The 12,519-nt window shown below is 32.5% G+C and overlaps 2 protein-coding genes across 2 annotated transcripts; one reads left to right on the top strand and one right to left on the bottom strand.

The window, feature by feature from the left end:
* Positions 1 to 804: 804 nt before the first annotated feature.
* On the top strand, positions 805 to 5,622 carry LOC124829972 (phosphatidylinositol 4-phosphate 5-kinase 6-like). Its single transcript, XM_047303558.2, has 7 exons — positions 805 to 2,508; positions 2,655 to 2,822; positions 3,183 to 3,348; positions 3,686 to 3,802; positions 3,885 to 4,078; positions 4,381 to 4,575; positions 4,959 to 5,622. Exons 1-7 carry the CDS (start codon positions 1,391 to 1,393, stop codon positions 5,242 to 5,244), a joined length of 2,244 nt encoding a protein of 747 aa, XP_047159514.1. The 5' UTR covers positions 805 to 1,390; the 3' UTR covers positions 5,245 to 5,622.
* Positions 5,623 to 6,762: 1,140 nt separating this feature from the next.
* LOC124829974 (protein LATERAL ROOT PRIMORDIUM 1-like) lies at positions 6,763 to 9,754 on the bottom strand. The gene is made up of 3 exons (XM_047303561.2): positions 8,851 to 9,754; positions 8,258 to 8,591; positions 6,763 to 6,922 (listed from the first exon to the last, which is right to left on the bottom strand). The coding sequence occupies exons 1-2, from the start codon at positions 9,533 to 9,535 to the stop codon at positions 8,293 to 8,295; spliced, it is 984 nt and encodes a 327-aa protein (XP_047159517.1). The 5' UTR covers positions 9,536 to 9,754; the 3' UTR covers positions 6,763 to 6,922; positions 8,258 to 8,292.
* Between the last annotated feature and the right edge of the window lie 2,765 nt (positions 9,755 to 12,519).

Here is a 12,519-nt window from a genome sequence, read left to right as displayed (position 1 = left end):
ATTCACCGACCAATTTGAAAATACTTCATTAAGCAAGACGCTTTAAGGAAACAAAGATTATAGATAGAGAACTACTTTTGGTTTTCAATAAATGATACTTTCTTCTATATTCTATATTCAAATATATTGTGCATACAATAAGGGTTCAAAAAACCAACTCAATTAAATAGTATTGAAATATTTATACTTTATGAAAAGGTACATTTATTTTAAATTGTGTATAAAATGTTGAATTTATGTACTGATATCATTTTTAATTTTTCAGTGTGACACGATCCAGGTTACTGTTAAGCAAACTTTGATTGTAGACTTTGAATCTCTGCTAGAAGATGAGAGGTGTTATACAATGAAGAAATCTTTTTTAGTTGGTTGAAATTTTAATTTATTTTAGAAAACACTTTTTTTTTTACTATGTAAGCCCAATTAAATAATTTTAGTTAAATCAAATAAACAATTATATTATTTTAAAAAACATGACTATCTACCCACATGTTTCATGATTTCTCTTATTTTATTTAAAAATAACGTATTAACTAAAGTTGAATTAAGAATTATGAAACTCGAATATTTAAAATATGAAAAATAAATATTTTTAAATAAAAGATTGAATGATTTAATCATAATCTTTCTGAAGATTTTTTTAAAATGACATTCATACTCTTTCTCACCCAACATGATAAATCTCATTCATGATGCATGTGACTGGGTTGATGTTGTTGTTGGCTTTAAGAGCCATGAAGAACTCACGCAAATGCCAAAACCAGTAGCCATTCTCATTCTATCAAACTAACGGTTTAAGAGAAGAAACATGTCTGCGATTAAAACAAATGACACTATAATTAGGACCAAACCAAAATCGCATATTTACCACCACCTTTTCTCTGCTTCCTTGTAATTGTCTGGTCTCCTAGTACTTTTCGGAACGTTAATCACAGAACCATGAGTTGAATCCCTTTGGTCCAATTCTAAATCAACAAAAAAAAAAATAAGGGAAAAAAAAAGGAGAGAGAAATTGCGCAAGAACAAGTAAGAAAAAAGACCAGTCTTCCAACCAACCTTTTGATTTCCTCGTCAATCCAACAGCATTGTCGTTTCTTTCAATATCTGAAGACAACCCATTTTACACGACCACATAAATAACACAGCCAAAAAAGCACAAAAAGTTTTTTCATTTTTTTCTGTTTTGGGTTTATTTTCACAATTTGATTGATTCCCCCCATTGTGTTATTCTGTTCTGGGGTTGGTGCAGAAATGTTTTCTGCCACATTGCATTCATTAAAGATTTTGTTTTTAATCGAGGGGCATTTGGGTTGCTGGCATTGATGGATGAAGGAGAATAGAGGTAAGGGTGTGTGAGGGAGGGTGTATCAAAGTGGATTCCTTAAAGAGAATGAGCAAAGAGATCAACAAAGCCTGGGAAGCAACAATTCGCAAATCGAGTGGTACGAAGAAAAGGGCAAGCAGCATCTTCTCACAAATGTCTGTGGCCCATGTGGATGACGATGTGTCGTCGGAGGTGTGTCAGGTTGAGAAGATTCTCCCCAACGGTGACTTCTACACAGGCCAATGGCTGGAGAAGTTCCCCCATGGCCAAGGAAAGTACCTTTGGACAGATGGGTGCATGTATTTCGGTGAATGGATCACGGGAAGCACCATGGGAAAGGGGAGGTTTAGCTGGCCTAGTGGTGCTACCTATGAGGGTGAATTCAAGAGTGGTTACATGGATGGGAAAGGCACTTATATTGGTGCTTCCGGGGACACCTATAAGGGGTCTTGGGTGATGAACTTGAAGCAGGGACAGGGGACTGAGAGCTATCCCAATGGAGATTTCTATGATGGGGAGTGGAAGAAGGGGTTGCAGAATGGGCAAGGAAGGTACCAGTGGAAGAATGGGAACCAGTACATTGGGCAGTGGAAGAATGGGGTGTTCAGTGGGAATGGCACCATGATGTGGAACAATGGGAATAGGTATGATGGGGCTTGGGAGGAAGGTTTGCCTAAGGGAAATGGCACATTCAGGTGGAGTGACGGGAGTTTCTATGTTGGGGTTTGGAGTCAAGACGCAGAGGAACAGAGTGGGACTTATTATCCTTCTGAATCTTCTTCTGAAAGTCCTATGGATTGGGATCCTCAGAATCTTTACACAGTGGAGCTGAGTGATTGCCATATTTGTCCTTGTGAGAAAGTGGCAATTTACCCTTCACAGAAAACATTGAGTGGGTGTGGTGGAGAGGATGATAATAGGCCACTGTTTAAGAAGAGAACTGATGGGAGTGGGAGGCCAAGGTGGACTTCAGAGGATGGGAGGATCAGTAGCTACAGTAATGATGGGAATGGTGGTTTAGATGTAGGTAGAAAATCTGGATTTAGTGCCCTGGAAGCTCGTTCCATTTCTACTAGAACCAGTTTTACGAGGTTGAGAATAAAGAATCCCAAGAGACAAGGAGAGACCATATCCAAAGGGCACAAGAATTATGAGCTTATGTTGAATCTGCAGCTAGGTATCAGGTACTACTGATCATGGAATTTAGTATTTCTTTAAAATGTCAACATTAGTTGAGTTAAATGATGTCTTAGAATGGTGTGGCATTCTAACAGAAAATTTCCTTCTAATTTTTGCTACTCCACTGTTAACTTATTGTGCCATAGCACAGACATTCTGTTGGAAGACCTGCTCCAACTCCATCGCTTGATTTGAAGTCTTCTGCTTTTGATCCCAAAGAAAAAGTATGGACAAGATTTCCAACGGAAGGATCCAAGCACACACCACCTCACCCGTCTAGTGAATTTAGATGGAAAGACTACTGCCCGGTTGTGTTCAGGTAGACACCATGGCCTAAGTAATCTTGTTTTTTCATTTCAGCAAACTTTGGTCTTGGTTAGGTGTACCATGTTTTGTAACAGAATCTTCTTCTATGTGCTAACTTGTTGAGAGTGCCCTTGAAAATTTATAACCTTCCTTTTGAGTCACAAAGAGGAAGGTGATATGCTCTGAGTAAGTCTTTTTTTTTTTTCTCTAGAAAGTGGCACTGGAAAAACCATTTTGATATCTCTCTAGGAAGAACAAAGGATGTTAGGAAATTCCATGTTCATTTCATGGTTGCTGTTATAATTGTTTCATAATCTTTTGTATAAACTAATTGTCTATATTATATTCAAACTGATTGCATTTATATTTCTAGGGCTCTCAGAAAATTGTTCAAAGTTGATCCGGCTGATTATATGATTTCAATATGTGGGAATGATGCCCTTCGAGAGCTCTCATCCCCTGGGAAAAGTGGAAGCTTTTTCTATTTGACAAACGATGATCGTTACATGATAAAGACCATGAAAAAAGCTGAAGTAAAGGTGAGTTCCCTATTATTTTGTTGGATACAATATGCTAAGGATTAGTTTATGTATAGTTACATACATATACATACATACATACATACATACATACATATATATATATATATATATATATATATATATATATATATATTCTCTTAATCTCATAATTAGATAGTTTTACACGCAACCTCAGTTCTAAGTCCAGTAGTCTAGTGGATCTATGCATTACAAAAGAACAACAGTTACTATGTCAAGAAAATTATAAGTTTGGCAAAGATATGTATTACTCCACTTAGGCATGATGCTTGCCAATCAATGTTTGCTTAATCCTATGTTTATTACATGATTGCAGGTTTTTCTGAGAATGCTCCCTGCTTATTACAAACATGTTCGATCTTTTGAGAACACTCTAGTTACCAAGTTCTATGGCCTCCACTGTGTTAAACTAACAGGGACTTCACAGAAGAAGGTAGTACACTAGTACAGAGGTGTGTATAAACTGTGTTTTGGTATTGAAAGCTTTTAGATAATTACACTTCCGACTATTTCAGGTTCGCTTTGTCATCATGGGAAACCTGTTCTGTTCTCAATATGCCATCCACAGGCGCTTTGACCTAAAAGGTTCAACCTTTGGTCGCACCACTGACAAACCCGAATCAGAAATAGAACCTACAACAACACTCAAGGACCTTGACCTAAATTTTATATTCCGGTTACAGAAGTCTTGGTTCCAAGAATTCTGCAGGTGAAAAACCCATGCTTATTGCTTCTATTCCCACTATTTTTTGCCTATGCAAGGATTTGTTTCATTAAAGCACATTCTATTAGCTGATATGACAATTTCAGTTCAAAGATACAAGCTTTACACCAGCAATCTGAAAGATATGAAACTTTCACTGATAAGGTTGCATAGCTGGTTGATAATTGTCTGCATTCTACAACATTATGTGATATGATTGACGCACTGGAATGCGGTTTCTGTGATTTGACATTGATGTTATGCTGTATTTGGAAGTTGGTTACATTTCTCAATATGATGTTATGCAGGCAAGTGGATAGGGACTGTGACTTTCTTGAGCAGGAGAGGATTATGGATTACAGTATGTTGGTTGGTCTTCACTTTAAGGAAACAACATCTGCTGGCACTGTTGCACCTACACGTATCAGTTTAGACAGTGCAGAAGATGGAAGGCCCGGTCTCTCTGGAGTTGATGCTGATAATCTTTCAGTAGATCCTAGCCGGTATGTTGTCCCTAACTTCATCTTTGCAGAAGTTTCATTTGGTATCGGTTAGAGATAAAGGCAATTCACAGTATATTTCACCTTACAAACCGGTTTTGTGAAGTTGAGTTAGACGTTTGATTCTTAGTAATATCAACTTTAGTTTCGACTGAAACAAGCACAACAAGCTTAAGTTTTCAGTTATTGAACTGACCCTGGGACCTGTTTGGACAAAGTTCTTAGTAAGCACTTATAGGAGGAAAGAATAAGAACAGAAACTGCATTAACCTTTTTCTATAAGTTAATTTGTGTAAACTTTCTGATTTAGTTTGTCTAAATTTTGCAGTTTGATGGTGTTCAGTTAGGAAGTGTTTTTTTCATTTAGAGTGTGTTTTATGTTTCAGGTGGATTCAATTAGGAATAAATATGCCAGCAAGGGCTGAAATGACTGTGAGAAAAAGCACGAGTGAGACTCCTCAGCTGGTTGGAGAACCAACTGGAGAGTGTCATGACATCATAATCTTTTTTGGTATCATAGACATATTGCAAGACTATGATATCAGTAAAAAGCTAGAACATGCTTACAAATCGTTCCAGTATGATCCAACATCAATCTCTGCTGTTGATCCAAGGCAATACTCAAAACGCTTTCGTGATTTCATCTTCAGAATTTTTGTAGATGACACTTGAAGGTGAGATTTTGATGCTAAAAATTCATCTTTCAACAGGTGCCCATCAATGTATAGTTACAAGGAAATCACAAAGTTCTAACAATCACATTCATACTCATACATAGTTTAGCAATCACACACTTATTGGAGGCTATTTTGTGATCACAGAGACATACACATTTTCTAAAACTTCTGCATTTTCTAGTTCATCATTATTCTCTCCTTCATTTAGTAAATTTTACTTTATCTATAGGCACAACAAATGTATACTTTAGTGTAGATCAAATGTTGTTAAAGTTAATCAAAGCCTTTATCTTTTCATTTGTAAATGAATCAGTAAAAACTGGTACACAAGATTGAAGATTATTCTTTTCTGCATGCATTATTTTGTCCCCAAATAAGACCTGGAATTCGGCACTGGATATATTGTACATTCAGAGGATGAAAATTATAGTTTTTTGTGTACAAAAGTAAATGGAAATCTTCTTGGTATGGTTTTGTGTTATCTTCTACTAACATCGTTTCGCACAAATTAAAATAAAATTGAAAAAAATTAACGAAGTTATTAGAGCTGTAAATAAAATAATTTATGAAAAATCTAATTATATTTATCACACAAAATTATATATTTATGTTTAATATACATTAAACTTTATTAGAGTTTTACTTTTTTTTATGAAGATATAAATCTATTAAATTAATGAATTTATCGCACACTATTTTTGATAATTATAAATTAATAACATTAAATATTAATTAAATTTATTTAATTGAGTTATTTCGTAACATAAATCATAAGATATTAAGATTTTTATTTTGATAAATTCAGATTTTAAAAAATACTACTACCCATTGCATATAAAATTGTAAATAGTATAAAATAATAATGTACTTATCGTTACAGCGTCTTCCTGGATTAACTTGGAAAATTATAAATGAATAACAAATATAAAAAATAATGGAATTGAAATCGAAGAATAAATTAATGATAATAATAGTAATTCAAATAATGGTAAGCGTATTTTATTGAACTAATAGGAAATCTTCAATTTAATTTGAAATGACGTTAATTCGCTTAAAGCTTAACAATATAACATAATTAAAACTAATAACTTCAAAATGATTAAACTTATCATTATTTTTTAAAATAGTTTTATAATGAATGCATTTAACTGTAGATACTAAAAAATAGTAATCATGGTATTATATTTCCTATGAAAAGTGACTTTTAACTGATTGTTTAAATTTTGACTTAATTGTTAATATTATTACTTAATTGTCCTCTTTTCATGATTTTTACCTCTTAAACTTATTATTTTAGACATTTTATCATCACAGTTTCAATTTTTACATAAATGTTTGAAAAAGGTGGGATTGTGAAATCTTGATACGTCCCATTAAAATTGAGATAAGGTAAAATATAAGAAATAAATTTTAAATTTAATTTAACTTTATAAAATCAAAACATGAAATTTTTTTATTAATATATTATAAATTTGTATTGCTTTTAATCCACGTAAATTCTTTGACATAAAACTTTAAATAAAAATATGAAAACTTGAATTAAAATTCCTCAGCAACAATGTCCCTAATCTGGTACACCAAATTTGGAAGATAAATTTACATAATTAAGACCTTTTCCCAGAAAATTAGCAAAATCAACTTCCTTTTCTCTCATCAAACTCATCCATCATCACCTGTTATTCATAAACAAGGTTCCAATGTTGTTAGTACCCACTAAAACATAGTTTCTATAAGGGTAAAACAGTACAATTTAAAAAATAAAATTGTATTTTGGATAATTATTAGGTCAAGGAAAAGTATCAGATAGATTTGTATCAAAAATCATAAACAAATTTATATAAAACATCAAATCACTACTTTTAATCCAATTTTTTTAAATTATTCACTGATAATTATTTTTTATATAAGTGATGAAGCATGCAACTTTAGGATGTAAGGGTGGAAATGCAACAAAGATGGCAACGTGGAAATGCAACAGACAGTCTGATAAGATAATGGACATTGAGAAGTGCACCATAAGTGCTTTTTTCTAGCTTCCTTTTGGTTTTCGAAACTCACAATTTTCCAAAAGTGATTCTCTCTCTTAATTCCTTCTCTGTTCACCCTTCACCCCAAGTAAATGCATGCATCATCAAATTTCTTTACAAACACACAACATCTTGTTTTTATAGACTTTTTTTTTAACAATTTTTTTTATAATGTCTCATTATTTTATTGGTTCATAAATTTAAAATAATTAATTACAAGCTAATACATATATTATTGTAAAAAAAATTATTAAAAAGACATTTTTTAATAATACAAAAGGAAAATATATTTTAACAATTTTTTTTAACAACCTTTTTACATTATAGAACGTGTGATTGATTCATTTCAAATATTTTAATAAAATTAAATTTATGCATACTAATAAAATAATAGCACTAAGTCTATTTTCAAAAGTTATTAAAATTAGTTGGTAAAATATAGGATGCAGTACAAAATATAAACAATATATCAGTCAACAACAATTGTGTCACTCACACTTTCACTTGCATATTTCTAATGCAAACCTAATTGCAAACTCTTCTTCTACTCTTTCAACTCATTCGTTGCAGGGTGATGATAAAAATCCTAACCAATTTATAATAGATAAGCGATTAGAAACAAATTGAGTTAGATTTAAAATAGATTTTAATAATTATAGCTCTTTGTCTTGTATTATCAGTAATGGTATTCATATGATTTGTTTTTTCATTTAACAGGAAAAAAAAATGAAAAAGGAAAAAAAATGTAGCAATGTAGCAGATCAATACCATATGACAGATTTGAAAATGTGTAACCAGAATCAGGCCTTTTCCGTGTAACTTAAACTCAGATGTGATGTAACAATGTAAGATTTGGTAATAAGACAAGCTTTTTGTGTGTTTGATAATTTGAATGTTTGAGAAGCATTGAGTTATTGTTTTTGAATGTTTGAGAAACATTTGAGTTATTGTTTTTGAATTAAAGAGGGTCTAATTTGGTACCTCTGAAGAAGAATGAACCAAGTTGCTAACAATGTTCAGGTGGCAGAAGCAGGGTATGCATTGTTATTTGGAAGTCCAATTGCAGAAGAACATTCTCTGTTCTTGCCACTGCAATTGTTTCCCAGCTGCAGTTCCGAAACACAAGGCACTGCATTTGCAATTTTCCCATCAACTCCATGGTCATAGAGAAACCCTTTGAAGACATGGCCACTGATGTGCACCGTTGCCAAGTAGGCAAACTCATCTTCACCATTCCCAATGGCAGAGACTCTGTGACACTTGAACACTGCAGGTGCACGAACATGACCAGGTAAAGACTGTTTGAAGCTAGCATCTGCAATTCCAGAGAATCATTTCAACCCCATAATGCCTCAAATTCATCTTAAACTTCAATTTATCATACCAGATTCTTCCATCCAACAACTCTCATCTAATCACTTCTAAAAACCACAAATTTATGGCATACAAGTTACACCGATCAAATCACACCAAAATTTACTGCTTGATACCATTTAACTATGAAAAATAAAAACTAAAAGTTGTTCTTAATTTCTTTGATGAGTGAAAGAACATGAAAGTGAAAGGGAAAGCACCTTGGTGAGAAGAGATTGTGGCTAAGCTTTTAGGTGTTGTAGCATTGGAGTTGGAGCTGTGAGAAGTGGCAGTGGCATTTTGTGAGGACCCCACTATAGCTCTTGGCCTCTTACTGCCACCACCAACGCCTCCGGCGGGAGCCACCACCATTTCCCGCTCCCGGCGGCGAATTGAAGGGACCCACGTGCTCTTCACATGAGTGCTGCAATCGTATCCGCGTCCCTTGCAACAAGTCCTGCATCTTCTAAAGATGCAATCTTTTTTGGCCCTGTTGCCACAATCTTGACACACTCGGAAGTCAGGTCCATAAATTCCATTTTCTTCGCTCTCCATCATACCCTTATGGTGATGATGTCTCTCGTCATCCTCCTCCTCGTCATCATCCATGTTGATCACACCCTTCTTCGGAGGATTCACTTCTGGGCACATCTTGAGGTTCCAATAGTTGGTGGTGGTGGTGTTGCCACCAGCAGCAGCACCACAGTCTTGAATCTCATTGGTTTGGTGAGGGTGTGGCACACAGGGTGTGGCAGTGAGGAGAGGGAAAATGCCAAAGCCAACACTGAGAGCGGCTGAAGAAGGAAGAGGAAGGTTGGGAGTTTGGTTTTCTGAGATGGGTTGGCCTTGGTGCAGGGAAGGTGTTTGAGCTATGAGCACTAAGTCTCTAAGGCCTAACATGCTCATTGGAACAAACAAGTCACAAGCTCTGAGATTGAGGTTCTGGTTCTTGGAAAAAGGGTATGTTTCAAAGTTCTGAGATCTTTATCTTATGGAGCTAGCTGGTGTTGATGAAGAAAGTATACATGGAGATCTTATCTTATTATATGGAGAGAATTGAATTGCAACACAGAACATGAGTTTCCATTCTTTTGATGCAAATGTTATACATGGTTTGAATTTTAAAAAGCAAAGATAGGGAAGAAATAATAATAAAATCCCATGATGGAGAAAACCATAATTCCTTGAATAGTTTTATCTCATTTTTTACACTTTGATTTGGTTAATGAGTTTAACCATATATGTTAAATTTGTGAAAAAATGGTGAAAAAATGATGGTGGTTTTGCATAGTGGGATTGAGAAAAGGTGATTTTTTGGGGGTACGAAGAAGGCTACTGCTACAGGTTCTGACACTGAAAGTCCACTTAGAGATTCTTGGATTGGTAGGGTGAGTAATAATTATCATTGAAGTTTTGTGCTAGGGAGCAATTTTTGTGCCCGCATGTGTAGGTTAAGGATTAGATTTTCTCTTGCACCTTTTTGTTTTCAATTCATTTTTAGAGAACACTCATTGGGGCCTTCTGTGTTTTGTTGCAAACGGAACCTAGAGAAATAAGCAAAATTGCACAACAATTGGCCTTTTCTATTTTCAAATAACACAAAACAAAAACGGAAAACTCAACCAATTTCCTGCTTTCTTCTTTAATTTTTCTCCTAATTCACCTTAAAAATACATATTGTTTCTGGTATAGAGTTGAGAATCACAGTTAAAACACTTTTACACAGTTTTTTTTCAGGTTGCTAAACGTCATTTTAGATCTCTCTTTCAAAGTTTTCTTAAATCCTTTATATTTCAACTCTAAATCGTATATGAAACATATATTTATTAAAATTATTCGGACGCTGAAGTTAATGATATAATTCATTCATTATCATAACAAAATTTTAAAGGGTTAAATATGTTTTTAGTCCCTAAACTATTGGCCGTTGGTTTTCGTCCCTGTTTCAAAGTAATGTACAATTTAGTCACTCATTCTTTTCGAAACGTTCGTTTTAATCCTCGAAAAATAAACACTTTTTAAAAATTTGGTCTTCATTTAGCAACAAATGAGGACTAAAATCAAAATTCCGATGACTAAAACGAACGTTTCAAAAAGAATGAGGACTAAATTGTACTTTACTTTGAAAGATGGACGAAAACCAGAAACGGCCAATAGTTTAGGGACTAAAAACATATTTAACCCAATTTTAAATTTATAATAAATATAATTACCTATCTTTTTATCTCACAAAATAATACGTCATGATCAGAAACCAATACATGATCATCACGAACCAATACATCGTTATTATTTCTTCTAATCACCTAATAATACCTTTTCTTTTAATTAAAGACTGAATTTTAATATTAACTCAGTCTTCATTATAACATTTTCTACTTATATATATTCTACAAATTTAATCTTATTCCAGATAAATGTAAAACGTCTAATTACTAATGTCGCCACACTGGTATACATTTCACAGGTAGAACAATTTTCCACAGCTTATTTAAGCTAGAGTGATTCGTATACACCTATATTTTATTTACACTTATTATGTACTTGTTTCTTTATTTTATTTTATTTTCTAAAAAAAAAACTATAAACCTCTCATTTTTACTCTTTCTAAATATTTATGGACTCTTTTGATGTTCATAATCATTTTTCTAATTTAAGTGGTGTAAAATTCTATCTAAACCAAACTGAATTAACGTTTTCTTACTTTTATGAATGATGAGAAAGAAATTTCTTTCTCATGTTTTTCTCTTTCAATAAATAGTTAAATTTCCTTTTTCTTGCTAGAAAATTTCCAATTTTTATTATTAAATGATTTGAATATCTTTCTATTCTTTATAAAATGAGACCTTTTGTCTTTTACCGCGAAAAAGTCACTTGCTTGATACGTGCATATATATATATATATATATATATATATATATATATATATATATATATATATTCTAATTATAGTAATTAATCGCTAACTTAAATTTGGACAGCAACACCAAATTCAAATTAAATCAAGAAAATTGTGTCGAATTAAGAAAATTACAGTTTAACTAATAAATTAAAGCCAATAACGTCTAACTAAAGTCAGTTTTTCTTTTTTATATAAGCAACTAAAGACAGTTAACTAACAATTTTTTTCTTTGTCCTCAATCATCACATGTATAATTATTTACTTGTTTACGTTAATTTTTTAAATTTTATATGGGACTGCTTTATTTGTATAATTTTAAAAAAAATAATTGAATTTGTCAAATTTATTTTAATTGTAACATCTGATTTAATAACATATAACTATTAAAAAAATATTATTTAGTTATATTTAAGTAACAGATAACTCAAATAAAAATACGGCTATTAAAATTATTTAAAATATAACTATAATATATATATATAAAATTAATGGTTTTATATAACTATGAGATGATATTATGATGCTCAACAATTCAAAACTAGTGCTCAGCAGTTTTGAGTTAAAATATTCATAGATTTGTCAAATGAATTGGCATTCAGCTCCTCCTCCCACCCTTCAACATTGTATAAAAAAACAGTAGATGAAATTATGTGATTTGAGAAAAATGAAACCTATTAAAATAGTCAAATTGGATTCTTTTTTTTGTACTTAATAACAACTTTTAATATTAAAACACATCTTAATTAGTTCAATTGATGATCCTAAGTTTCTTAATAATACAAGCTCAACAAAGACAATTTAACATGACAAGTATCCAACAAACTAAATTTAGTAGATCAATTTCATCTTAATCATAAAGGCAATTCATAGTAAAATCATACCATTAGTAATTTCAATGAATCAATCACGTAAAAATAATTAGTCCTTTACGTGATAGACATACCAAACTGTTTAAGAACCTTTAAAACACTTTCAGACACATAGAAAG

This window comes from Vigna umbellata, chromosome 3, assembly GCF_029865625.1.
Source record: "Vigna umbellata cultivar VRB3 chromosome 3, Vumbellata_1.0, whole genome shotgun sequence".
Taxonomy (NCBI): Eukaryota; Viridiplantae; Streptophyta; class Magnoliopsida; order Fabales; family Fabaceae; genus Vigna; species Vigna umbellata.
This window is presented reverse-complemented; position numbering and strand designations above follow the sequence as displayed.

Excerpts from the sequence above, each read along its gene's own strand:
- LOC124829972 (XM_047303558.2), top strand. The coding sequence starts at position 1,391 with ATGAGCAAAGAGATCAACAAAGCCTGGGAAGCAACAATTCGCAAATCG. Across the intron at positions 3,803-3,884 it reads CAGGGACTTCACAGAAGAAG|GTTCGCTTTGTCATCATGGG; the intron begins GTAGTACACTAG and ends CGACTATTTCAG. Across the intron at positions 4,576-4,958 it reads CTTTCAGTAGATCCTAGCCG|GTGGATTCAATTAGGAATAA; the intron begins GTATGTTGTCCC and ends TTTATGTTTCAG.
- LOC124829974 (XM_047303561.2), bottom strand. The coding sequence starts at position 9,535 with ATGAGCATGTTAGGCCTTAGAGACTTAGTGCTCATAGCTCAAACACCT. Across the intron at positions 8,592-8,850 it reads CACAATCTCTTCTCACCAAG|ATGCTAGCTTCAAACAGTCT; the intron begins GTGCTTTCCCTT and ends CTGGAATTGCAG.